General features: G+C 39.2%; 1 protein-coding gene across 1 annotated transcript in view; it reads left to right on the forward strand.

The window, feature by feature from the left end:
* The first annotated feature begins 886 nt into the window (after window positions 1–886).
* Pik3c2a (phosphatidylinositol-4-phosphate 3-kinase catalytic subunit type 2 alpha) overlaps window positions 887–24410 on the forward strand; it is a 106561-nt gene continuing 83037 nt past the window's right edge. Inside the window, exons 1-2 of the mRNA XM_041666242.1 lie at window positions 887–1008; window positions 20869–21997. Coding sequence (XP_041522176.1) covers window positions 20930–21997 — 1068 coding nt within the window. The 5' untranslated portion in view covers window positions 887–1008; window positions 20869–20929. The remainder of the gene's footprint in view (window positions 1009–20868; window positions 21998–24410) is intronic.

Raw genomic sequence — 24410 nt, forward strand, 5'->3', positions numbered from 1 at the left:
AGAACTTCATCCAAACTCCAGAAGTGCAGACATGTTTATTGGAAAGAACAGATCAGAGGTCTCCTCTTTCCTACTACAGGAAAGGAGAAAATGTTGGGAATAAACTTCTAAATTCCAAAAGCCAAATCCAGTTTGTTTTGCCATCCTTCTCCTCAATAGTTACCGGCTGTCCGTCCTCTTTTGCAATCCGTAAAACGGGAATAATTTCCCCATCTGCTTCACTTGTGAACCAGACAGCAGAGGGCTAAACGCTTTACAAGCACAATTCCATTCGATGCTCACGAGAGAAGTATGATTACTCCGGGGCCCGGGTGTGCTGTCTGGCCGAGCGCTGTTATTATCAGGCTGCCTTCCTCACCTGGCTCCGGCCAGGCTGTCAGCAAACAGCGACGTGAGGACGCAGCACACGTTCAGCCCTTTACGGGACCCACGTAATGAGCTGCTAATTACAAACTTCGAAGCACCTGAACGTCCGCGATAACTGCTGGAGGGAATGAAAGATTTCGCCTTGACTGTTTACTTCTGCCTTCCAATCCAAACTCATCTCCCAGCGGCCTGGGGCCAAGATCGCAAAGCCCGCAGCCGCAAGCCAGAGATTGTCGGCGCGCAGGGCTGAGAGGGGCCGGGGAACAAAGGGCGCCTGGGAGCCCGAGGCGGGCCAGGGGGTCCCAGAAACCAGAGAGGCCCCAGGCCGCGACAGGACACCCATTCCCCGGGGCAACCAGTCCAGCCCGCAACCTCCCCGCTGCTGCTGCCTTGCGGTCCCGCCTGTGCCCCGCCCACCGCACCAGGTAGGCCGCCTGCACCAGCCAATCGTCAGGCGCCCAAGCCCGGGGGCGGCGCTTGTACCATCGGAAGTGACGTGCTGTGCTCGGCTGGCCGCGGAGTCAGTCGAAGCTCTCCTCGGCGGCCGGCTGAGCCAGCTGAGGCGGGGGCAAAACATGGCTCGGACCTTGGAAGGCGCGAAGGCTCGGGTTGCGGTGGAGACCGAAGCTCCCGCAGCGTGAGGTGAGCGGCGGCGGGTGCGTGTGGATCGAGGCCTGGCGCTGCGCGGCCGCCGAGGGACCCGAGGGGAGGGACCGCGGCCGCGGTGCCCCTTGGTCGCTCCATCCTCTCTGGCTCGTTCCTCGGGGCCCCGTCCCCCACCCGGCGGTCGCCAGCGCCCCGCGCCAGGCCCCTTTGTCGCGAGCCGCCGGGCGCCGAAGTCCCTCAGGGGGAGGGGAAGCCACCCCACGGTCCCCGGGACAGTGAGGGAGCTGCAGCGGCGGGTCCCAGGCTCCGCTCCGGACTTTTCTGGAGAGTAGCTTGAACTTCTGCTATGGCCTCTTCCTCCTCCTCGCCCAGCTCTGTCTTTGGAGCCTCGGGTGATTCTTTTTCTTCTCCTGGGATCCTTCACCCCCTTACCTTAAAACAAAACTCCAGAACCTACTTGCTTTGGGAATGCAATAATATTTATGCGTATTTAACGCACCGTCTTTCTGGGAAGGCATTAGAGTAAGACTATTTAACTCTTCCTGAGTGACTGCGAACAAGAAATAATTGAAGAGGAGGAGAGTGCGCAAGGTAGTTCTTTCCCTGTGTTGTCCTGATAGAAGGCGAAGTCCCAATTATTATACTTTTATTTTAGACAGTAGGTGTTTGAAGGAAGCTTCCTTGTTTGAACGAGATTGCTTGTTAAAGAGGTACCCCGAATCTTTCCAGGTGGGTGTCAGGAGGAAAACTGCCTTGGGAAAAACTATTGAATGCATTAGATCATCACAAGCCACAAGGACTGGAGGGGGAAAAAAAGCTAGTCTTAGAGGGTTGCTGCAGTAGCATCCGGGAGGAGAGGTTGCACAGAGGTCCTGGAACACTGATTCCAAGGAAGACTTTGTACTCTTGCCTCCCTGATGATGGTTCGGTGTCCACGAGAAACTGTTGAGCAGCCGCGCCGTCATTGGAGTCGGTGTGGTCATGCACGGTTACAAACCACACTGAAGTGCCGTGGTTGAGATTTTCAAATTTTTGTAGCCGTCTGCGGGTTTGACAGTCAGTGTTTTGAGCACTGAAAATCACTGCGATCGATACAGAGATTTTTGTTAACTCAAACGTAGTTCCAAAGTGATTTTAACATAGGTACAAAATATAAACAGAGCTTCCACAAATTCCATCTGCGTTGGCTAACTTAATTCAAAAGCGGTTTGTCTTGGGAAAACGTCTGTTGTCTTGGGCACGGTGGTGCACTCTGTAATCGCAGTGCTTGCCTGCACCACAGAGCTGTGGTAGGAAGGTCAAATTTAAGGCCAGCCTAGGCTACCTAGTGAGACACTGTCAATTAATAATAATAATAATGATGATAGGAAATTTTCTGTTATAATTTGTTTTGTGTCCATGTTACTTGCAGCTTAATTTGCAGTCACACTTTAATGGTCTCAGTCTTTTCTCAGTTTCAGAGAGCTTAAAGTTGGGCATATTTGCTTTCAGGATTTTAGAAACAACTTTCTGTAGTCAGCTGTGTATTGAGCGTATGGTTCTTTGTTGGTTCTTCTATTTAGAGCTCCAAATTTTCCATTCAGTTTAATGTTGCTGTGTACATTTCTGTGCCCAGGAGTAAGACTGGCACATTGTTTTGAATGTAATAAGTAGCACATTTAATTAGTAAATTTGTATCTTAAGAGAGTCTGATTTCTAAGAGCTCAGAGTTCTTATCAGAGCACCAGACTAATCCCTGAGATCAGGAGAGGTGCAGAGCACTTTCTTAATATGCTTTAGTAATGCATTTGGAGAGATGAGCCTGAACTACAGGAGACCCTGTCTCCAAAGACAGAAACAAAGCAAAATGACAAAGTTTTGTGAGCTGGGCATGTAGCTAAGAGTTAGTGCTTGCTTACCACAAGGCTCTGGGTTCGGTTCTCAGTACTTTCAGAATGAGTTGGAATTTATCTTGCTTTGATAAGACAACTTAATCTTTTTTTTTTTTACTAATTTATCATATTTCCAAAAGAAATTTAAGACAAGCAAATGATGGTGTTTTAGTATGCTGCATTTATAGAATTTGGTGATTTGTTTAATCTCAACAGCTCACCTCCCCAGTACTAGGGACTGAACCCAGGGCCTAAACAAGGCTCTACCACTGAGCCAGATCTGCTTTAGTTTGGTGGTTTCATTTGATAGTTGTAACTGAGTTGGGCCACAAACCCACCCTAAGAAACTGGGGAATGAGGAGAGGAGAGAAAGTAGAAGTTGTTGTCTCGTCTCCCTGACAGATTAACAAGTTCTAACACTGTGGTTATAAGGACAGTGGTGGATTCAGCTGCTAAGAAGGATGTGATCTGGCTGGGGAAATGAAGGGATGCTCAAATTGAGGCTTACAGAATTAGTTCTCTCTATTAATGAGGGCAGAATGGGCAAAAGTGATCAGGTTCTAAGCTCTTTCCCATTACTTCCAAGTGGTAAGGTAATTGAGAAAAGTCTCAATAACTCTGGTATTTATTTGATAACATTCATATTAATTTTTTTTTTTTTAGTGGAAATCATGGTCTCACTAGAAATACTACCCCAGATAGATGTCTTGTACATTATACATAGGATTCTGGTTGAGGCTAAAAGAAACCTCTTAGGTGGGAGTCACAGTTTTGTTTGTTTGCTTGCTTGCTTGCTTTTGTTGTTGTTTTGAGACAGGGTCCCTCTGTATATACCTGGCTAACCTGGAACTCACTTTGTGGATCAGGCTGACCTTGAACTCACGGAGTGAGCCTCCTGAGTGCTGAGATTAAAGGTGACATGCACCACCACATCTGGCTGTGGATCTTTATTTTGTGCATTTATGTATGCCCTGTTTCTTTTTTTTGCAATGTTATTTCTTGATTTAAAATTTCAATTTCTTGCTGGGTGGTGGTTGGCGCATACCTTTAGTCCCAGCACTCGGAAGGCAGAAGTAGGCGGATCTCTGTGAATTCGAGGCCAGCCTGGTCTACAAGAGCTAGTTCCAGGACAGGCACCAAAAACTATGGAGAAACCTTGTCTCGAAAATCCAAAAAAAAAAAAAAAAAAAAAAAAATTTTCAATTTCTTATATGTATGTAATATACTTTGATATTTCCACCCCCTCGCCCTTTTACTCTCTTTTATTTCTTTCCAGTGAACCTCTTCTTCCTCCCAACTACTTTTATGTTCTCCTTTTTCCCTTTTGTGGAAAATTTTAATTAGGATGTCTGTATGAGTTTAGATGGATGGTTATTTACTTGAGCAAAGGCTGCCAGCCAGGGGTTGCACCACTGAGGAATATGACTTCCCCAACCCTAGCAACCATTCCTATAGCTCCTTGGGAGTAGGGTGGTCATGATGGAATGTTAATGGACCTGGTACATGCAGGTCTTGTAGCATTGCTTCTGTGAGTAATGGGTGCAGCAGCCATGTCATGTCCCATGGCCTCTGCATCAGCTCCTGCCTCCAGGTTCCTTCCCTGTTTTGAGTTCCTGTCCTGTCTTCTTTCAGTGATGAACAGTGATTTGGAAACAAAAGCTGAAACCCTTTCCTCCCCAATTTGCTTACAGCAATAGTAACCCTAAGACAACAGCAATGCCACTATTGCACCAGTGGACACATCTTAGCCGCAAGGTTGGTATTATATATAGCTTGCAGGATCCACAGCAAAGTAAGACTTTCTCTTCTGATAACCTGCATAACACCTTCTGACACAGTAAAAGAACGGTAGGCAGCTCAGTTGTAGCTTGATTTTTGTATGTCCTGCAACCAGATGTGTTTGGTGTTTTCAGCAATAGTGTCTTATTACCTAGTTCTGGTTGGTAACCAAGAGCAATAGCAATAGCCTGAATGGGGGATGTGGTGGGGACTTCCTTATCCAACATTCTTACTAAGGGGTATTGTATACCATCCCTAGACTAGGGTTTTTTGTTTTTAATTTTTTGGAACATTACCCACTTGGGGTCTTTCTGTGTAGCCCTGGCCTGGAATTTGCCATGTAGAGAAGCTTCAAACTCACAGAGATCTGCCCTCCTCTGCCTCCTGACTGCTGGGTTTACAGGCGTGTGCCACCATGCCCAGACTATATGTTGTTCTGATGAGATGTATACAGAGATATTTTGACAGTTATAATGGAAATAAATGCAGCTGTGAACTACTTTCTGAATTTCTTTTTGCTTTTGTATGTAGTACCTCATGAAGCCTATGTTGGCTTTAGACTATAACTGAGGAGGACCTTGAATTCTGGCTCCTCCTGCCTCTATCCACCAAGTGCTAGGATGACAGACACTACCATAGCCCACCTTAGATTTCTTAAAAATTTAAATTTAGCGATTTGGGTGTAAAATAAGTGAAATTTTAAAATAATTTCTAAAAAGATTTGAGTGCAATTTTTTGACTTAGCTATTGGTATTTATCTCTTAACTTTGAGAATACATTAAATATTATTTAATCAACATCTTTAGTGTTAAACAGTAATGCTTTCTGTACGTCTTACTGTGAAATGGGGTCTTATAATTTAGTTCAGATTGGCCCAGAACTCACTATGTAGGCCAGATTGGCCTTGACCTCAGTGGTAGTTCTCCTGCCCCCGCCCTCCAAATGCTTTATTATAGACATGAAGCACCATATCTACTCTTTAGTATTGAGATCCAGTCTTGTTACACAATTAAGAATGTCCTGGAACTTTGCTGGCCACCTCAGCCTCCTAAGTGCATGGAATTACAGGCTTAACAGTTACAGTATAGAAAGAATCAAATAGTATATATAATGTTTAACTTTATTTGCTATACATTGAGATTTATTAGAAACAGATACTAATAGATAGTTCAGGACAGTGGTTCTCAACCTGTGGGTCGCAATGACCTTGTAACTGGGTTCACCTAAGACCATCAGAAAACACAAATATTTACGTTACGATTTATAACTAGCGAAACTATAGTTATGAAATAGCAATGAAAATAATTTTATGGTTGGGGTCACCACAACATGAGGAATTGTATTAGAGGGTCACAGCATTAAAAACCACTGACTTAGACCAACAATAATAAAAAACCTATGTTTGCATTGATTGTTGATTATAGCTTAACTAATATTTTTGTCCCTCAAGACCTTATTATTCAAATAAATAGTAAATATTCTTGTTTTCTCGGAGAAGAAAATGAGACCTAAATATATTTAACTTTATAACGTAGTGTCTAGAACACACTGCTTGAATCCAGGTTCTATAGTGCTGGCCCAGTGTTCTTTTCATTGTGTTTCTTAAGTTGGTGTCTTAATGTTTACATGTGTAAAATATAGCACAGTTCTGGAGTGTTTATTAAAGGATGAGCAAGTTTATAGTCCAACCTGAGAGACCAGTTATAATCCATATGATAATATTTTTCCGAGATTGGGTCACAGAGTCCAGGCTGACTTCGTGTGTACACACAATAAGGTCACAGATCACAAATGACCTTGAACTCTTGATCTTACTGCTTATACTTCCCAAGAACTGGCATTGCAGGTGTGTACACCTGCCTGTGTAGTTAGTCAATTTTTCTCCCCCCCTCTTTTTTCTCTCCCTCTTTTCCTTCCTTCCTTCCTTCCTTCCTTCCTCCCTCCAACCTACCTATCTACCAAGAAATCCTCTCATAGTGTAGCCTATGCTGGGTTTGAACTTAGAGTAATTCTACTGTTTCAGCCTCATGAATATTAAGAGTTACATTGTGGACCACTACATGTCTAAGAAATTGTCATTAACGTTCCACTGCGTAATAAGCAAAAGCACAAGCTTCTTCCAAAGTATATGAAAATGAATAGATCAGTGCTAGTAATGCTTTCTGGTGAGGAGGGACCAGAGCATGAGTGATTTTGTTTCAAAAAATGCAGTCTAATTAGGAATCAGGAAAATACTTCTTTCAAATGTTCTATTTTCAGTTTGGGAGAGTAAGTAAACATGTATGCTCTTCCTACAAGATAAGCTCTGACGGAGGCCTAACTATTCTTAGAAACAAAACCACAGTGCAGTGAGTTGCTGTAACTGCATTGGTTTATTTATTAAGTCATCTTATCTATGTTCACATAGAATTTATGACTGTTCTGATAAACACTTTATAGTTTAATGTATAAATCTGTTTTGGACTACAGTGCTAAGTGGAAAAGGGTGCTTTTTAGTTCCAGGGAATACACAATTTGTACTTTTTTTTCCTTTGGAGGGTGTGGGAGACTGATTCTCAGTGGTATCTATCCCAAGGTAGACTTGAACTCCCTCAAATCCTTCTGCCTCAGTCTCCAGATGCTGGAATTACAGGTGTTTACCTGGCTTGGAATGACCCACTTTTGTCTGACTAAACCTCCCCTTCCTTTTTTGCATGTTAGAATACTAGGGGCATGCTCTGCCTTCGAGTTCTTAGACTAGGATTCTATGCATATTGAAATGCTTGACAGAGCTTGACTTTTTATTTTTTGGTTTTTGTTTGTTTTTTGAGTTGGCCTTGAACTCACAACACTCCTCCTGCCTTGTAAGTGCTAGGTTTACAGATGTGAACCACCAACACCTACTAGCTGCAGTTGATTTTCTTTTTCTAGTCATAGTTACTGCGGTATGTTTTAAATATAAAATCCGAAAACCCATCCAACTAGAAATCTGTGCATAAAGTGAACACTTTATGGAGTATGGAAAATAGCAGTCCCAGAACTAGTACCACAGCAGCTAGGACAAAGAAATGTAGGGCTGGGGTTCTGGCTCTTTCTAGAGTGCCTGCCTAGCAGGCGTGAAGCTCTGTGATTAGGTTAGGTGGCTCACACCTGTGGTCCTAGTGCTCAACAGATAGGGGCAAGTAGATCAGAAGGAGTTCATGGTTATCCTTTTTATAACTAGATAATATTCTGTTCTATGTCTTTACCACATTTTGTATATTAGTTCATTGATGGATACTTGGTTATTTCCATCTATCCATTGGATATTGTAAATAATGACACTTATACTAAGATTGCATACTGTTTGGTAAGCATAGTATCCTTAACACAGATTGATATGTAAATATAAGTGTCTGTTTCCAGTTCTTTTGAGTGGGAGTAGAATTGCTGGTTCAAACAATAATTATGATTACATTTTAGATGAAGCACACGAAAGTGTTTTTCAGAGTGGCTGCACCATTTTGCATCACTTATTAGCAAAGTATGAGAGTTTCAGTTTCTTCATATATTTGCTACCACTTCAAATTTTCCATTAAAAATATTATAGTCGTCAAGTAGGTTTGAATTATGTCTGGTTGTGGTTTTGATTTACATCTCCCTTCTGACTAATATTACTCAGCATCTTTTCATGGGCTTGGACTTCTTAGTGTTGGGAGCATTTTGATTCTCGTTTCAGCATTTGAACACAAACACACACACACACACACACACACACACACACCTATATGCAAACATATTCTTCATGTATGCTAGGTAAGCACATTCCCAGCTTGGCTCAGTTTTTTGTTATTACTGTTCCTTACTTTGTGATTCTTAGTTGTGTTTCTCAGTTTTAATTTTTCTCCTCTTAAGCCATGTTGAAAATAGAAGCATATACTACCATAACACTTAGCACAAAAGATTTACTGTTATTTGTCATGTTGAAATTTCAGTAACGTCAAGGTATATTCAATGATTCATGTCAAAAGAATGAAGAGTAAAGTAGTCCAAAGTTCAGCAATTATCTCTACCAAATACTTCTGTTGAGAAACCAAGTTAGAGTGCAGACTTTGTGGTCAGCATGTTGCCTTTTAGAATGAGCTTTTTTCTATGACCTCTGTCTTCTCTTCATTGACCCCTCCCACTCATATGCAATAAGACTCAATAAGACTCCTGTCTAGACACAGAAGGTTGTTGTGGCTGTATCCTGGATGTTTAGAATGTTGCTCTTAAGGGCAGAGAGTGGAACAATGATTAGTGTGTATTCGGTTACTTTTTGCTTTTTGCCAAGATAGAAGACTTTAGTTCTTTATTAATATAATTGTACAAAGCATTTTAAATATTAAAACTATGGACTGGCAAGATGACTTAGTAGGTAAAGAAACTGGCCACCAAACCTGGCAACATGAGTTGAATCCCTAGGAGCCTTGTGGTGAAAAGAGAGAACCAACTCAAAAAGTGCTATGGCATGAGCTCCCCTACACACCTCATACACACAATAAGAATAATATAATAATAATAATAATAGTTTAAATAAAATGAAGACAGGTAGGAATAGTTTCCTCCCACTCCATTCTTGAACTTTCATGCTCCTCTCTTGACAGTTCATGTGGCGAGCACTTTATCCACTGAGTCATCTCATTGATTCTGACCTGGCAGGGACTGAAACTCTGGAAATTCTTACCTGCTTTTTCTTCCTTTTGAGACAGTGTTACACTCTGTGGGCCTGGCTGGCCTGGAACTCTCTAGGTGGAGCAAACTGGCATTAAAATCATAGTGTGTCTCTTGAGTGCTGGAATTAGACAAGTGTGAGACACCATGCCTGATTTTCCCTGTCTTTAAGATCATGAAGAATCTTGGGGAAGCTCTTCTTAGTTTTCCCATGTCTTATTTGTTTTCACTGACTAAAAATAACATCTGTGTTCCCCAATCTAAATGATTTTTTGTTTTTCTATTTCACTTGCTAGCTAAACTTAGCATGTTCCATTTAAATCGAACCACTTCTAATACTTCCACTGCTACCATCCTTACTTACTCCAAGTCATAGTTAATCCCCTAATTTTATTTATCTGCTTATTTGTCTCTTGGGTCTCCCTATTTCCCGCCCTCTTTTTGCCAAGACACCGACAGCCTTTTCCATGCTAGGTAAAGCTCTCTACTATTGAGCTACATCCCAAGCCCTCAATTTTTTGTTTTTCATTCCATTTTCTACAGAACAGGGATTTTTTTGAACAGTATAAATTCTTGTACATGGAGTCTTTCTCTGTCTTCCTGTTACACTGGTAAGTACAGTAGATAAGTACATCACACACTCTTATTGTCAGATTTTTCGAGGTTCTTTGAAGGAGGGCAGGGGGGTTTGTTATGTAGTCTTAGCGATTGAACATTTTTTTCTTCCGTTTTGAGGCTAGACATTGAGCCCAAAGCCTACAGCCTCAGCTAACTTAGTCTCCATCTTTTTCAAAAACATTTCATCAGATCTACAGAGTAAAATTAAGTTTGTTTCAAATGAAAACATACATTGTGTCAGACCGTAAGGCAGAAATACTACTACACATTTATATCAGTTTGGAGGAAAGAATTAAAATTTGCAAATCAAGTTTGATGTTGAAATGTTAATGTTTGAGTAAATCTTACTATTCGATGCATAACCACTTCATTTACTTGAAAAATTGGTTCCCTGAGAGGTGAAATGCCTAATCAAAGCTGAAGTACAGCTAGGATAAGAACCCAGTAATCAGTCTCAATGTCAGTCAGTCCCCTTCCCCATCCTCCCCTTTCCTCCTCTCACAGAATCCTACTTTCTCATAGGCATCTCACTCTATTTCACTGTTTTGCCCAGTCTGACTTACAGCTCCACACATAAGTTTGTGAGTAGCCTTGAACTCATGGCAGTCCTCCTTTCTCAGCCTTCCTAATGCTGCTATTCTTTAATCCTTTTCCTCATGTTGTAGTGATCCCCAGCCATAAATTTTTTTGTTGGTACTTTATAACTGTTATGTTGCTACTGTTGTGAATTATAATGTAAGTACCCGTGTTTTCTGATGGTCTTAGGCAATCCCTGTGAAGGGGTTGTTCAACATACCCACACATACCCACGAAAGGGTTGTTACCCATAGGTTGAGAACAATTGCTCTATGCCCTGCTGTCAGTTTTATTTGGTTCTTTGTAGTTGTCTGTTATAAGTGTTATATAATATATGAGCCAAGTACTGAATGTAGTAATATAGCTTATTATAAAAATCTAGTGCTATTCTGATTTATATTGATCTAGCGTATTTTTTCCTGATTCTCCACTTGATTTTATTTCTAACAAAGTTGAATAAAGAATAATAGACGTATAATGCACTGTTCATATTTAACATGTGCACTTTGGTATGCTTTGAAGTATATGCTCACAAGTGAGACTGTCACCCCGATCTAGAGTATTTAAAAGTTTACATAGATCTACTCAAACTGCAAATAAATGAATAGATAAATAACTTTGGAGAAGAACCATGACATATCAGCAAAATATGGATTCTGCACACTGACATGATTCTATAGATCTCTGTTGTCAGCCTCACTAACCAGCTTATCCTGTCTCTAGAAAGTCTTGCTTCTTGTCTTTCTGTATTTCAGATCTGCCTTACTGTCTTTATTATTACCTCACCTCTGAAGGCATAATGGACATAAGACTGCCCTGTGTTAAACATGAGCTGCACATTGAAAAGCAGTTACCCATACCACCCTTAGGCTTGACATCTGTTAGGATACATAAAACTTACTGAATGTTGTTATACTTGTGGTTAATGGTTTATTATAGGGAAATCAGTCAAGGAAAAGAACATATTTCGGAACAAAGTCCAGGAGTGTTCCCAACGTGGAACTTGTGGTAGGTTTTTCCCCGTGACATCCAAATGTGTTGTGCTTCCAGTGTCCATGTGTACAGTATACATGAAGTTTAGCAGCCAGGGATTCTCACATGAGTTGCAGGGACCATATTTTTTTTCTCAGTATGTCTTCATTACATTGTCGTAGTTGGTAGAGTACCCGTATGATTGAACTCAGTCTCTGGGTTGAATTCCAATCACACTATCAGGCATGTTTTCCCTATCATGTTGGTCATTTTTTGTGGCCAGTTGCACTAAGCAATGACATTCCTACCAGATATGCCAAAATAAACTTCTTTTTGGACGAGGCTAAATTATTTATACAGTGTATAAAATTACAGCTTACTTCCAGTCAGGCATGGTGACTAGTGCCTATAATCCACTCAGGAAGTGGTGGCAAGAGAATCAGGAGTTCAAGGCGAACCTGAAATACATGAGATAAACACACAACTCTTCACAAACCAACCCTTTACTTCCTTAGTTAAAGAATGTACCATCTATGTAATAAATTGATTTGATGCTAACTTCACACATATTACTAAGGGAGTTACAGGTAGTTGTGAGCTACTTGACATGGATGTATTGGATATCATAATTTCTCTTTAGGGACTGAATTCCAGTTCTTTGCAGTAGCAGTGCATACTCTTAATTGCTAAGTCATTTCTCTAGCCCTGTAGGTATAATTTAATGATTTTTTTTTAAATAAGGACTCACTATGTAGGCTAGGTTGACCTTGAACTTACACAGCTCTGCCTCTCCCTTCTGAGTGCTGGTACCAAAAACATGTGCCACTACACTTGGTCTGAATGAGTGTGTGTGTGTGTGTGTGTGTGTGTGACAGATTGTGTCATGTAATCCTGGCTATCTTAGAACTCTATATAGACTAGGCTATCCTTCAACTCACAGAGATCATCCTGCCTCTCCCTCCCAAGTGCTTTGATTAAAGGCATGAACTTTTAGCAGAATGTATTTTAATAAATCTGTTTCTCAAAGTTGCTGAGGAGCTTTTAGATTTCCCTGTGTGGTTTTTTTTTCCATTCCTTATCCTGTCTCTCTATTGTCCATTAGAGCGTTCCTGTATTTCATTATCATTCTTTTCCTCTTTTTGTTTCCTACTTGGATATTTTTGGGTCTCATGGTTTCTCCCTTTTCATTCTCTGCATTCTCTGAGAACAGCATCAATTGCTTTCATGACTTTAGGTCTTTAGATGTACAAAGATGTCACGCCATTATTTCTTTTTCTTACCTTACTGTACTGTCTAGAACTGGTTAAAATGTTGAATTAAGGTGATAGTTAGCATTCTGCTTTTGTTTATGTTATGGCCATAAGGAAAATTGCAAGGTTTCCCATTAAGTGTGAGTTGCTGATACATTCACTAGAGGAAGGCGCTTCTGCTCATCCCATACTAACTACCGTAAGTACATGTTTTGTTTAAAATATTTATTTTCTTTTAAATGTTTTGCTTTTGAGACAGGTTCTTATATAGCTGGCCTTGGACTCTGTTGTATATAGTTGAGAATACTGTGGTTTGAGTCCCAGCCTCCACATGGCAGTTAACGACTTTATATATTCCCATGCTAAGGGGATCTAATGCTCTCTTCTGACTACCATAAGTACTGCATGCATGTGGTTGGTACACAGACATGCATGCAGTCAAAATAACTCATACACATAAAATAAAATAAATACATATCTGGAGGTGACCATGAACTCCTGACCTTCCCTCCACTTCCTGAGTTCTGGGATTACAGGTTTGTGCTACCACACCAATTTTAATTTTTTTTTCCTGATAATTATTGCCAGATAGATTATTAGTTTCCTAATATATATTTATGTTACTGTTTTCTTCTCTGATCTTTATTTTATTTTTTTTAAATATTTATTTATTATGTATAATTTATTTACTTATTATGTATACAATATTCTGTCTGTATGCCTGAAGGCCAGAAGAGGGCGCCAGACCTCTTTACAGATGGTTGTGAGCCACCATGTGGTTGCTGGGAATTGAACTCAGGACCATTGGAAGAGCAGGCAATGCTCTTAACCACTGAGCCATCTCTCCAGCCCGCCTCTGATCTTTATTTATCTCATCTATTTTACTGTAAAGTTTTAAATTTTCTAAAATAGTTTTTTATTTTTCATCATTTCCTCATTCATAGGTTGGGGATATAGTTTGGTATACAGGTTTAGTATGGTTTAATTGCTATTGTCTCAATAAGAGGATGTGTATTGGGCATCTTTACTTTTTTGTGAACTGTTTATTCAAACTCTTCCATTTTAATACATTGTTATTAATTTTTCCCCCTAATGATTCTGTGTTATATATTAGAAGGATTAATTGCTGTATGTTGTAAGTAGGAAACTTTCTTCTTGGGTTATTGCTTTCCACAGACATTTTATAATTAAACTCTATTTTGCTTTTCATCACTGAGAACAGTGCAGGGTGCATAGTATACATCTAGGAAACATCATTGAAATGAACATATAGTGTTTTCCTTTGTCATGATATTTATTTAAACCAGACTGGAGAGATGACTGAGTGGTTAAGAGTATTTAGTATTCTTACAGAGAATCTGTTTCAGTTTCCAGCATCTTTATGGCAATTTACAATCATCTATAACTCCAATGCCAAGAGATCTGATATCTTCTGGCCTCTGTGGACACCAGGCATACAAACAGTACACATACATGTATGTATGTAGGTTTGCAAGCATTCATACACATGAATAAAAATAAACCTTTTTAAAAATGTATGTATCCCAAACATTTTGAAAATTTTATATGGTTTATAGGTTTTGAACCAAGCTAGGGAGACCTTCTGTATTCAGTGACTATACATAAACTCTGTTCTTTGTCTTTTCTTATATTTAAATATATATTTACTTTATGTTGTTTTGTTTTTGCTTTTGTTTTTCAAGACTGGTTTCTTTGTATCCTTGGCATCCTGGAACTCACTCTGAAGACCAAGCTAGCCTTGAACTCACAGAAATCTGCCTGCTTCTGCCTCCCAAGTGGTAGGATTTAAGTGTGCACCTCCACTGCCTAGCTTTAAAAAACATTATGGCTATGAGTTTTCACCTGCATTCCTGGTACCCTCAAAGACCAGAAGAAAGCATTGGATCCCCTAGAACTAGCATTAGAGCTAGTTGTAAGTGACATGTGGGTTCTGGGAATTGAACCCAGGTCTTATGCAAGAGCAGCCAGTGCTTTTAACTGCTAAATCATCTCTCCAGCCACCCCCTATAAGATGCGTTGATTGTGAATGCATTCTTTATGTGTGGGTGTATATATTTGTGTATGCACATGCAAAGGCCAGAATGTATCATGAGCTGCCTTCTTTTCTCACTTTCCCACTTATTTTAAGGAATAAGATTTTTTACTGAGCCTGTATCGAGTACCTTGTTTATGCTAGGTTGGCTGGTTACAAGCTCCTGGTGTCTGCTTGTCTCCACCCCAATGTTCTGGTTATAGGCATATGCTACCATGCTCAGTTTTTGCTGTTGTTGTTGTTTGGTTTGGTTTTGGTTTTATGAGGCAGGGTTTCTCTGTGTAGTCCTGGCTGCCCTGGATTTCGCTTTGTAGATCAGGCTAGCCTCCTGCTCACAGAGATCTGCCTGCTTCTGCCTCCCAAGTGCTGGGACTAAGGGCGTGTGCTACCATGCCCGACTCCATGCTCAGTTTTTTATGTGGATGCTAGAAATTTGAACTCAGGTACTCTTGCTGAGTAAGCACTCTTACCCACTGAGCTATATCTCCAGCCATAAATACATTGTTTATGGAATGTTAATTTTACAATTCTAAAATATTGTTAATCAGAAGTTATATACTTTAGGGGCTGGGGAGATGGCTCAGTGGCATACAGACAGAATATTGTATACATAATAAATAAATAAATAAATAAATAAATATTTTTTAAAAAAGAAGTTATATACTTTAAAAATACAAAAGTTAGGAACAGGGCTAGAGATATAGCTTGATGATAAAGCAACTGCCTCACTTGTCTTTGGTTTGATTTCTTGTGCTACAAAAAAAATAGAATAAAATTTATAATAAGTTACAAAAGGTAAGGTAGTTTTTATCTAAAGACCATAATTATAGAGTTAAATAAAAAGAAAATCTGTTCTCTTCTCAAATAATAAACAGTTTAATGCTTTTCTGACTTAAGGAAAGAGATGGCTGTTGGGAACTGTTTCATTATAATACATCCATTAATGTGCAGAAAGTATGATGCTTGTTTGCCTTTTTATTCCCTCGTTAAACCTTTCCTTCTAAACTGTGACCCTGGACTGTGCGCACATGTGACTAGTTTGCTGGGTACACTGGTGCAGGGCTGTAATCCCAGTAGCACTGACCTGTAATCTCAGCACCTGGAACAGAGAGGCAGGAGGATTAGAAAGTCATCCTTAGCTGCATAACATGTTCAAGTCCAGCCTCTACTACATGAAACTTTGTATCAGAGAACCTAAAACAAAGGTAAAATAGTTCATTTGGGATGAGTAAGTATAAAATAAACATCAAATTTAAAAAATTCAGTACTTAAAAAAGAAAATACTAAATTTTATATTGATTATCTGTAATGTGATAATTTAGATACATTTGAATAAAATATATTGTTAAAGTGATTTCATCTATTTGTTATTATTAATATTAATTATTAATAAAATTGTTGAAAATATTAAATTTTCATTTAAATTCTGTGCATTCTGTGTCTTCCATTTTATCTTTTTTTGTGACAAATTAGTGTTTAATACCAAAGTACTTGACTGCTCTTTTTAGATGAGTTCTCCCTCCCCATGAATCAGAGATAGAATATTCTTTTTTCATCTATTGATATTTCGGTCTTAACAGAGATGAACACCTATTTTTAGTTCTCTGTTACCATATTCCTTCTAGTTTTCAAGATAATTGTCTCTCCCTGCTTATTCTAAACCCAACCATGTGATTTTTTTTTTCAGTAAAGGGCAAATTGTTAATAAATGAGCTCATTTTGCTTGATTTCTGCTTCCAGATTGAGCTTCTCTTTGATAAAAGGAAGAATATGTCTGGTCACTAGAAATCTGATTGTAGAAGTGAGGAAAAATTGTCGCCCTCAGTGAAATGATAATGTGCTGGCCATTTGTTGATAGTAAATTGGCTAATAAGTTGTGTGTGTTCTAACTAAATATCAGTGTTGACTGCCGCATGATAAGACGGAAGCAGAATTTATCAGTGGAGAAAAAATAGTCCAAGATTGAGGAAGAAATTTAATATTTGTGATGGATAGGTTATGGTGATTTAAGCCTATACTGATTCCAGGTAATTTAAAAGTGTATCATGTAAATTAGTAGTGCTTGGATTCATTCCACACTTGCTACCTGCTATAAATTTATTTTTATTTTACTTTTAAGATTTATTTTATGAGTATGAATGTTGTGTCTGCGTGTATGTATGCACACCTTGGAGATCAGAAGAGGGTGTTAGATCCCCCTGGAACTGGAGATACAGATGGTTGTGAATCACCGTGTGAAGTCTGGGAACCAAACCGAGGACTTCTGAAAGAGCAAGTGCTCTTAATTGCTAAGCCATTTTCCAAGCCCCTGCCTGCTCTAACTTTAGGCATATCATATAACTGCTTATATTTCTTCATTTATGAAACAGAGATATTAGCAATAGGACTTTGTAAAATTTTCAAGGACTTTGTAAAAATTTCTAGTCGCTCACTACAAGTTAGCTGATTAGGCTAGACTGACTGACCTTCCCAATGCTGGGATCACAGGCTATGCAACCATGCCTTGGTTTTTACATAGATGCTGGAGATCAAACTTAAGCCTTCATGGCAAGCTTTTTACTGACTGAGCTGTCTTCCCAGGTTAATTTTATTTATAATAATGGCTTAATTGGTTCCATATTATTGTCATATTAGAATAGTGTCTAGATTTTTTAACTGATTTTTATTGTTTGAGTATTTAAGACATATTTATGCTATTAGAGCAGAGGCCATGGATGGCTCATACTTGCAATTGAGAGGAGATCTGCTTAGCCAATGAAATTCGTCTGTCTTTCACAATCTGGCAGAATTTAATATTGCTATCCTTTCTGATCCTCAAGATGTTTTCTGACAGCAACTGCTTTTGTAATCAAATGGTAGAGATCCTCGGGAATATCAGGGGACTTTGGATTTAAGGATTCTTAAAATTTTATTGCCAGTTACAAAAAAGACCTGTGACACATCATGAGCCGCTCGAGATCACACCAATTTCTGGGGGTTTCAGGCTTCTCTTGGCCGGTTTGTAAGTCTGATCCTTGACACTGTCAGATAACACCTTCAGCCGGGTTGGGGATCTAGGCAGTAGAGCAGAGCCAACTGGGACAGGCCCCTCCAAGGCGCATGCTTGCAAACTGTGACAGCACCTGACAGCAAAGAGAATTGTGTCTGTTGTTGAACTAACACCCATTGCTTCTTTATTTTCTTAGTTATCTTGTTACTTTAAGTTTTAAAAATTGTGTTTGTGTGTATGTGACAGAGTTAAGAAGACAACCTGTAAGAACTGGCTTTCTCTTCAGGAACTGACTTTTTTTTTCTTTCAGTCTTATGGGTACTGATAACTTAACTCAGGTTGTCAGGTTTGGCTATAGTTGCCTTTACCCACTGGCCCTGTTTCTTACTGGGAACTCATGGCTGTTCCCCCTCCCCCCAAGCTCTCTGGAACATCATCCTCCCATGTTTAGATAGTCAACCACACTTGACTAGGTATCTTGAATTGTTAAGATCAGAAAGCATTTAGGTGAGTAACAAGACTGACCTGTTTTATTTTTCCTGAAGTTTAAATTTAAATTGTAAATGAATGCACAGAATAATCAACAAGCTTTTAAATTAATTCCTTTGTTTTAGGGTATGCAAATGGTATCCAAAAATTTGCTTGACTAATGTAATTGCCCTCTTTTAGAGAATTTTAAGTAGCTACAGCTTTTGTGATCAGCAAGGGGTTACCGTTAAAGTTAGTAATAAATATCGCATTATATCTTTAATCTGACTTTTAATTTTTTAACTTTAAAATTAAAGTGGGGCTGGAGAGATGGCTCAGCGGATATGAGCATTGTCTGCTCTTCCAAAGGTCCTGAGTTCAATTCCCAGCAACCACATGGTGGCTCACAACCATCTGTAAAGAGGTCTGGTGCCCTCTTCTGGCCTGCAGGCATACACACAGACAGAATATTGTATACATAATAAATAAATATTTTAAAAATTTAAAATGAGGCACATTGAAACATTTTCATTTTCATTTACAAAAGATCATATAGCTACTTCCTTCTTTCCTTCCTTCCTTATTAAATTAGGGGCTAGTGAAGTGGCTCAGTAATTTAAAAGCACTTTTTCCTGCCAAGAACCTGGGTTCCATTCCCAGCACCTTCATGGCTCTAACAACCAACCATCTGTGACTCTCGTTCTAGAGAGTTTTTTCCCTGACCTCCATGGGTACCAGATATGCATGTGGTACACAGATATACATGCAGGAAAAACACTCATATGGATAAAAATGATGATGATGATGATAAAGTTAATAAGAATTAAAAATTTTATTATATGTGTAAAGGTGTTTTTTATACATATATGTGTACTATTGTAAAACTTGATACATAGAGTGCCATAAAAGAGCATTGGATTCTCTGGAACTAGAGTTACACTTAGTTGTGAGTCATTGTGTGGGTGCTGGGAATTGAACCTGGGTCCTCTGGAAGAGCAGCCAACGCTTTTAACCACTGAGCCATTACTCTAGCACTTCGCGCCCATCTTTTTTGTCAGGGTTCCATAATTTTTGTTTTTGTTTTCAATAAGAAAAATAGATTTTTTTCCTTACATAATTTATCCTAATTATAGTTTCCCCTCCCTCTGTTCTTCTTGTTCCTCCCCACTCTCCTCCCATCTGGATCACTCCCTTTCTATCTCTCATTAGAAAAAAAACATAAAATATGATAAGATAAAAACTGTCACATCAGGGTTGGACAAGACAAAGAAACAGAAGAAAAAGAGCACACGAATCACGGGACAGTCTCATGCTAACCCAGATTGGCCTTGAACTCATATGCAGCTGAGGATGATCTTGAATTCTTGATTCTTCTGCCTCTGTCTGGAGTGTTTGTCTTAATCAGAAATGTATATTTTTTCATTTACTGCTTAGGAGAAGGTTTAAACTAATTTTTTAAAGGATAAGTATAGTATTGATTTAACTGCAAATAAATTGAATAGAAGTATAATCAAAACTGTAGACATATTATTCTTTGGACTGCCAGCTCACAAAAAACATGGAGACATTAATTATGAAAGCTCAACTTTAGGCTTGTTTCTAGCTAGCTCTTATAACTTAAATTGACTCATTTCTGTTCATCTATATCCTGCCATGTGGCTCATGGCTTTTACTTCCTCCTGCATGTCATGTTTTCTCTGCCTTTGACTGGCCACTCTACCTTTCTTTTTCCCAGAACTCTCTCTGTCTAGAAAGAAGTCTTGCCTGTATACCTCCTGCCTACTGGCCATTTAGCTTTTTATTAAACCAATCACAGTGACAGTGTAATCACATATCTCAAAACCCAAAACTATATGATGAATTGAGTTATGATAAAATATTTGAATAGAATATTATAGTTTTTTATAATTTTAAAACCTGTCCTTCTCTTCTAAGCTATGATACTTTATACATTTTAAACATTTCTGGAGTATAAGAAGCTTCTATAAATTTTTCATAGATTTTGATCAAGTAAGAGTTGTTTGTTTTATTTTGACTGATAAAGTTTGCTCTTGAGCAGTGTAATAGCAAGAAGATCATGACTATTTTGACTTTTTAGTTGCATAATCATAAGCCCTGTCTTGGAAATATGTGAATGGTACTTAAGTCATTTCATGTCAGGAATAAAGCCAGAGTGTCACTGGGAAATGACAGGCATTATGACAGCTGATATGAGGCCTTGTTAACTTCACTTACTCTGCCAAGTATTTTGATAACTTAGCAAGCGGGATAAAGTGTGTTTCAGTGTCTTCTGAACCCAAGAGTGGTTAAAATGTTAACGTACTTTTCCAGTAGGATTTCATGAAACCTCTCATTGTGTTGTATTGGTGTGTATTTTTGTAAGTGGCTTCAAAACTTAATATAGGATAGGTTTTATTTAATTTATTTGGTTGTTTTTTTTTGAAATGGCATGTTACTATATATTCCTGGCTACCCTGGAATTCACTCTGTAGACCATACTAGCCTCAAATTCAAAGCGATCTGCCTGCCTCTTCCCCTAAATTCTGGGATTAAATGTGTTTGTCACCACATCCAGCATGGTTAGGTTTAAACAAAATTAATTTGTGTTTAGAAAATCTAACTGAGTGTTATGTTTATTTTTATGTATAGGTCCTGGTATTTTGGAAGCTACAAGAAAAAAAGATTAAGAGGTTTGGTCTGTTTTGTGGACATGGCTCAGATTTCCAACAGCAATGAATTTAAACAGTGTTCATCTTCACATCCAGAACCAATAAGAACCAAAGATGTGGACAAAGCAGAAGCATTACAGATGGAAGCAGAGGCCTTAGCAAAACTTCAGAAGGATAGACAAATGACTGGCAGCCCTAGAAGCTTTGAGCTGTCTAGCAGCACTAGACAAAGAACACAAGGTTTTAACAAACAGGATTATGACCTCATGGTGTTTCCTGAGTCTGATTCCCAAAAGAGAGCAGTAGATATTGACGTAGAAAAGCTCACCCAAGCTGAACTTGAGAAGATATTGCTGGATGACAGTTTTGAGACTAAAAAACCGCCTGTGCTGCCAGTTACTCCTGTTCTGAGCCCTTCATTTTCAGCACAGCTGTATCTTGGACCTACTGTTCAAAGAGAACAGTGGGCCCCTGGATTATCCGGGCCTTCCACATATACTTTACCTTCTATTTATCCTTCAGCATACAGTAAACAGGCCACATTCCAGAATGGCTTCAGTCCAAGGATGCCCACTTTTCCATCTACAGAACCTATATATTTACGACTTCCAGGACAGTCTCCATATTTTTCATATCCTTTGACACCTTCCACACCATTTCATCCACAAGGAAATTTACCAATCTATCGGCCAATAGTCAGTCCTGAGATGGCAAAACTGTTTGACAAAATAGCAAGTACATCAGAATTTTTAAAAAATGGGAAAGCAAGGACTGATTTGGAGATTGCAAATTCGAAAACTTCAGTCTGCAGTCTACAAGTGTCTCCAAAGTCTGAAGACATCAGTAAATTTGACTGGTTAGACTTGGATCCTCTAAGTAAACCTAAGGTGGACAGTGTGGAGTTGTTAGAACATGATGGAGAGAAGAGTCCAGTTTTGCTAGCAGAGGATCCTTGGGATGCTGTTCTTCTTGAAGAGAGATCTCTAGCAAGTTGTCACCTAGAAAGAAAGGTGAATGGAAAATACCTTTCTGGGGCGACTGTAACAAGAAGCCAGTCTTTAAACATTCGAACGGCTCAACCTACAAAAGCCCAAGGCCAAGTATCTCAGGTACAGTCTTTGCTTGCTAGCTTCTTAAATTTGATAGTAAAACAGAGTGCATCTTAGTGTGAGTCACTTGTTTTGCGGGGAGGTAATCTTGCTTTTTTTTGCCTCCAAGGCTGCTATGGGTTTTTTTTGTTTTGTTTTTTTTTTTTTGGTTTTGTGGCAAAAGATTAAATATGATTAGGTCAACTAAAAAATTGCTTAGTTTTTTTGTAAGACTATAAATAAAAACCTAGTTAATATGGTTGCACTCACCTATAATCCCAGCAGTCAGGAGACAGACAGGTGGATCGCTGAATTTGAGACCAACCTGTTTGTTCTACATAGCGATTACCAGGCTAGCCAGGGCTACACAGAGAGACCTTGTCTCAAAACACAAACAAGCAAGCAAGATAAGCCTAGTTGAACAACTGTCATCACTGAGGTGAATTGAAGATATTCTTGGTATTTCTGTCTTATCTTATAAGTGAACCTTTCTTTTTTTTCTCATTTTCAGGGCAAGGAAGGAATTTTGTCTGTCACCTAGTATATAAATTTGAACACTTTCCTTTTGTTATTAATAATGAAAGACACACAAAAAACCATAACCTCAAAAAGTCAGGGAAGACACCATTTAAAGGCTTTTCCTTTAAATACCTGTATTGATAAAGCAGAAGAATGGAATGGTAGTGTAGATTATTAATAGTATATGTGGTTTGTTTTTTTTTAAAAAAATTCTTTGAGTTTTTTTAATTGGGAACTTTTTTAAAGCTTTACTTTTATATGTGGGTGTTTTTCCTGCTTGTAGGTCTGTGCCCCACATATGTTCAATGCATGTTGTAGAGGCCAGAAAAAGGCATCAGAATTACAGACAGTTGCAAGACACCATGTGGGTGCTGGGAACTGAACCTGGTCACTGGTAAAAAAACAGCCAGTGCTCTCCAGCTCCATTATTTGAGACAAGTCTCAAACTGGCCTCGAATTTGGAATGGCCGTCCTACAAGAGCCTGCCAAAGTGCTGGGATTATAGGTATGAGACACTGTTAGTTAAGAGGTAACTAGAATAGTATGTTTTTGCTCAGAAGAGAGTCACGCATAGTTTAGAATTTTCCTTTACTAACATACCATTCCAAATATTATAATATCTGTCAATCTTGGAAATGTCTAAGGACTAAAAAAGAAAAGCACCCATGCATGATAGTTCATAGTACACATACTTAGGAAGCAGAGGCAGGTAAATCTCTGAGTTTGAGGCTAGCCTGGTCTGTATCGCAGTTTCCAGGCCCACCAGGACTACATAGTGAGAGTCTGCCTCAAAAAGAACAGGGCAGGGAAAATACAGTTGAGTGATGATATGGTAATTTTATGTATAGTTTGTTGCTTTATTTGTTTTTGGTTATAGGGTCTCTGTCACTATGTAACACAAGTTAGCCTTGAACTCATGCTCTTCATCCCTCAGCCTTCTACGGGCTGCTGTTTTGGACAGGTGCTGATATACCTAACTATGCATACTGTCTTCCATAACATTTCACCATTTACATTCCTACCAGTGATATATGAAAGTTCAGGTTTCTCTACATTCTTTCTAACACTTACTATTTTCCAGTTTTTATACTGATGATGATGATTCTTTTTTTTTTTTTTTTTTTTTGGTTTTCGAGACAGGGTTTCTCTGTGGTTTTGGAGCCTGTCCTGGAACTAGCTCTTGTAGACCAGGCTGGTCTCGAACTCACAGAGATCCGCCTGTCTCTGCCTCCCAAGTGCTGGGATTAAAGGCATGAGCCACCACCACCACCGCCCGGCGATGATGATGATTCTTTAATGGCTTTTCTTTGCGTCTCTGTGGTACTGTGCATCACACCCAGGGTCTTATGGAAGCTTAGCAAGCTTTCTTCCACTGAACTATTCTCTAGCCCTCTATTTATGTTTTACTGGCCATCTCTGTGCCCTTTGGGGGAGAGATACAAACACATTTTGTTGGCCTGTTTGTTTATTTGTATGAGATGGAGTCTCACTCTAGAGCTCACTATGTATCTCATGCTGGCCTCAAACTGTTAGCAATCTTCCTGCTTTAGCTTCCCAAACATTAGGGTTTCAGGCTTGTGTCATCATGTCAGGCTGAGAAATATCTATTTAAAATCTTTGTCTACTTTTTAAAAAATGAATTATTCACAGAAACCTGCAAAGTAGAAGCAGCCCAGATGTTGAACTGATGAATGGGTTAACAAATGTGATGTAGCCATACAATTTCCCTTAGAAATCCCAATACTTACATACACCTTGAAAATACGCTGAGTGTGGAATTGAGGGTTTAGCTCAGTGGTAAAGTACTTGAACAAGGCTCTTTGGGTTTATTGCCCACCAGCAGGAAAAACAAACAAAACCACACAAGTTGGTTGAAAGAAACTAGATCTAAAAATTTCATACATAGATTGACCTG

The sequence above is a fragment of the Microtus oregoni genome, unplaced genomic scaffold (assembly GCF_018167655.1).
Source record: "Microtus oregoni isolate MIOR12 unplaced genomic scaffold, Mior012 000016F_ref0000370, whole genome shotgun sequence".
Lineage (NCBI taxonomy): Eukaryota > Metazoa > Chordata > Mammalia > Rodentia > Cricetidae > Microtus > Microtus oregoni.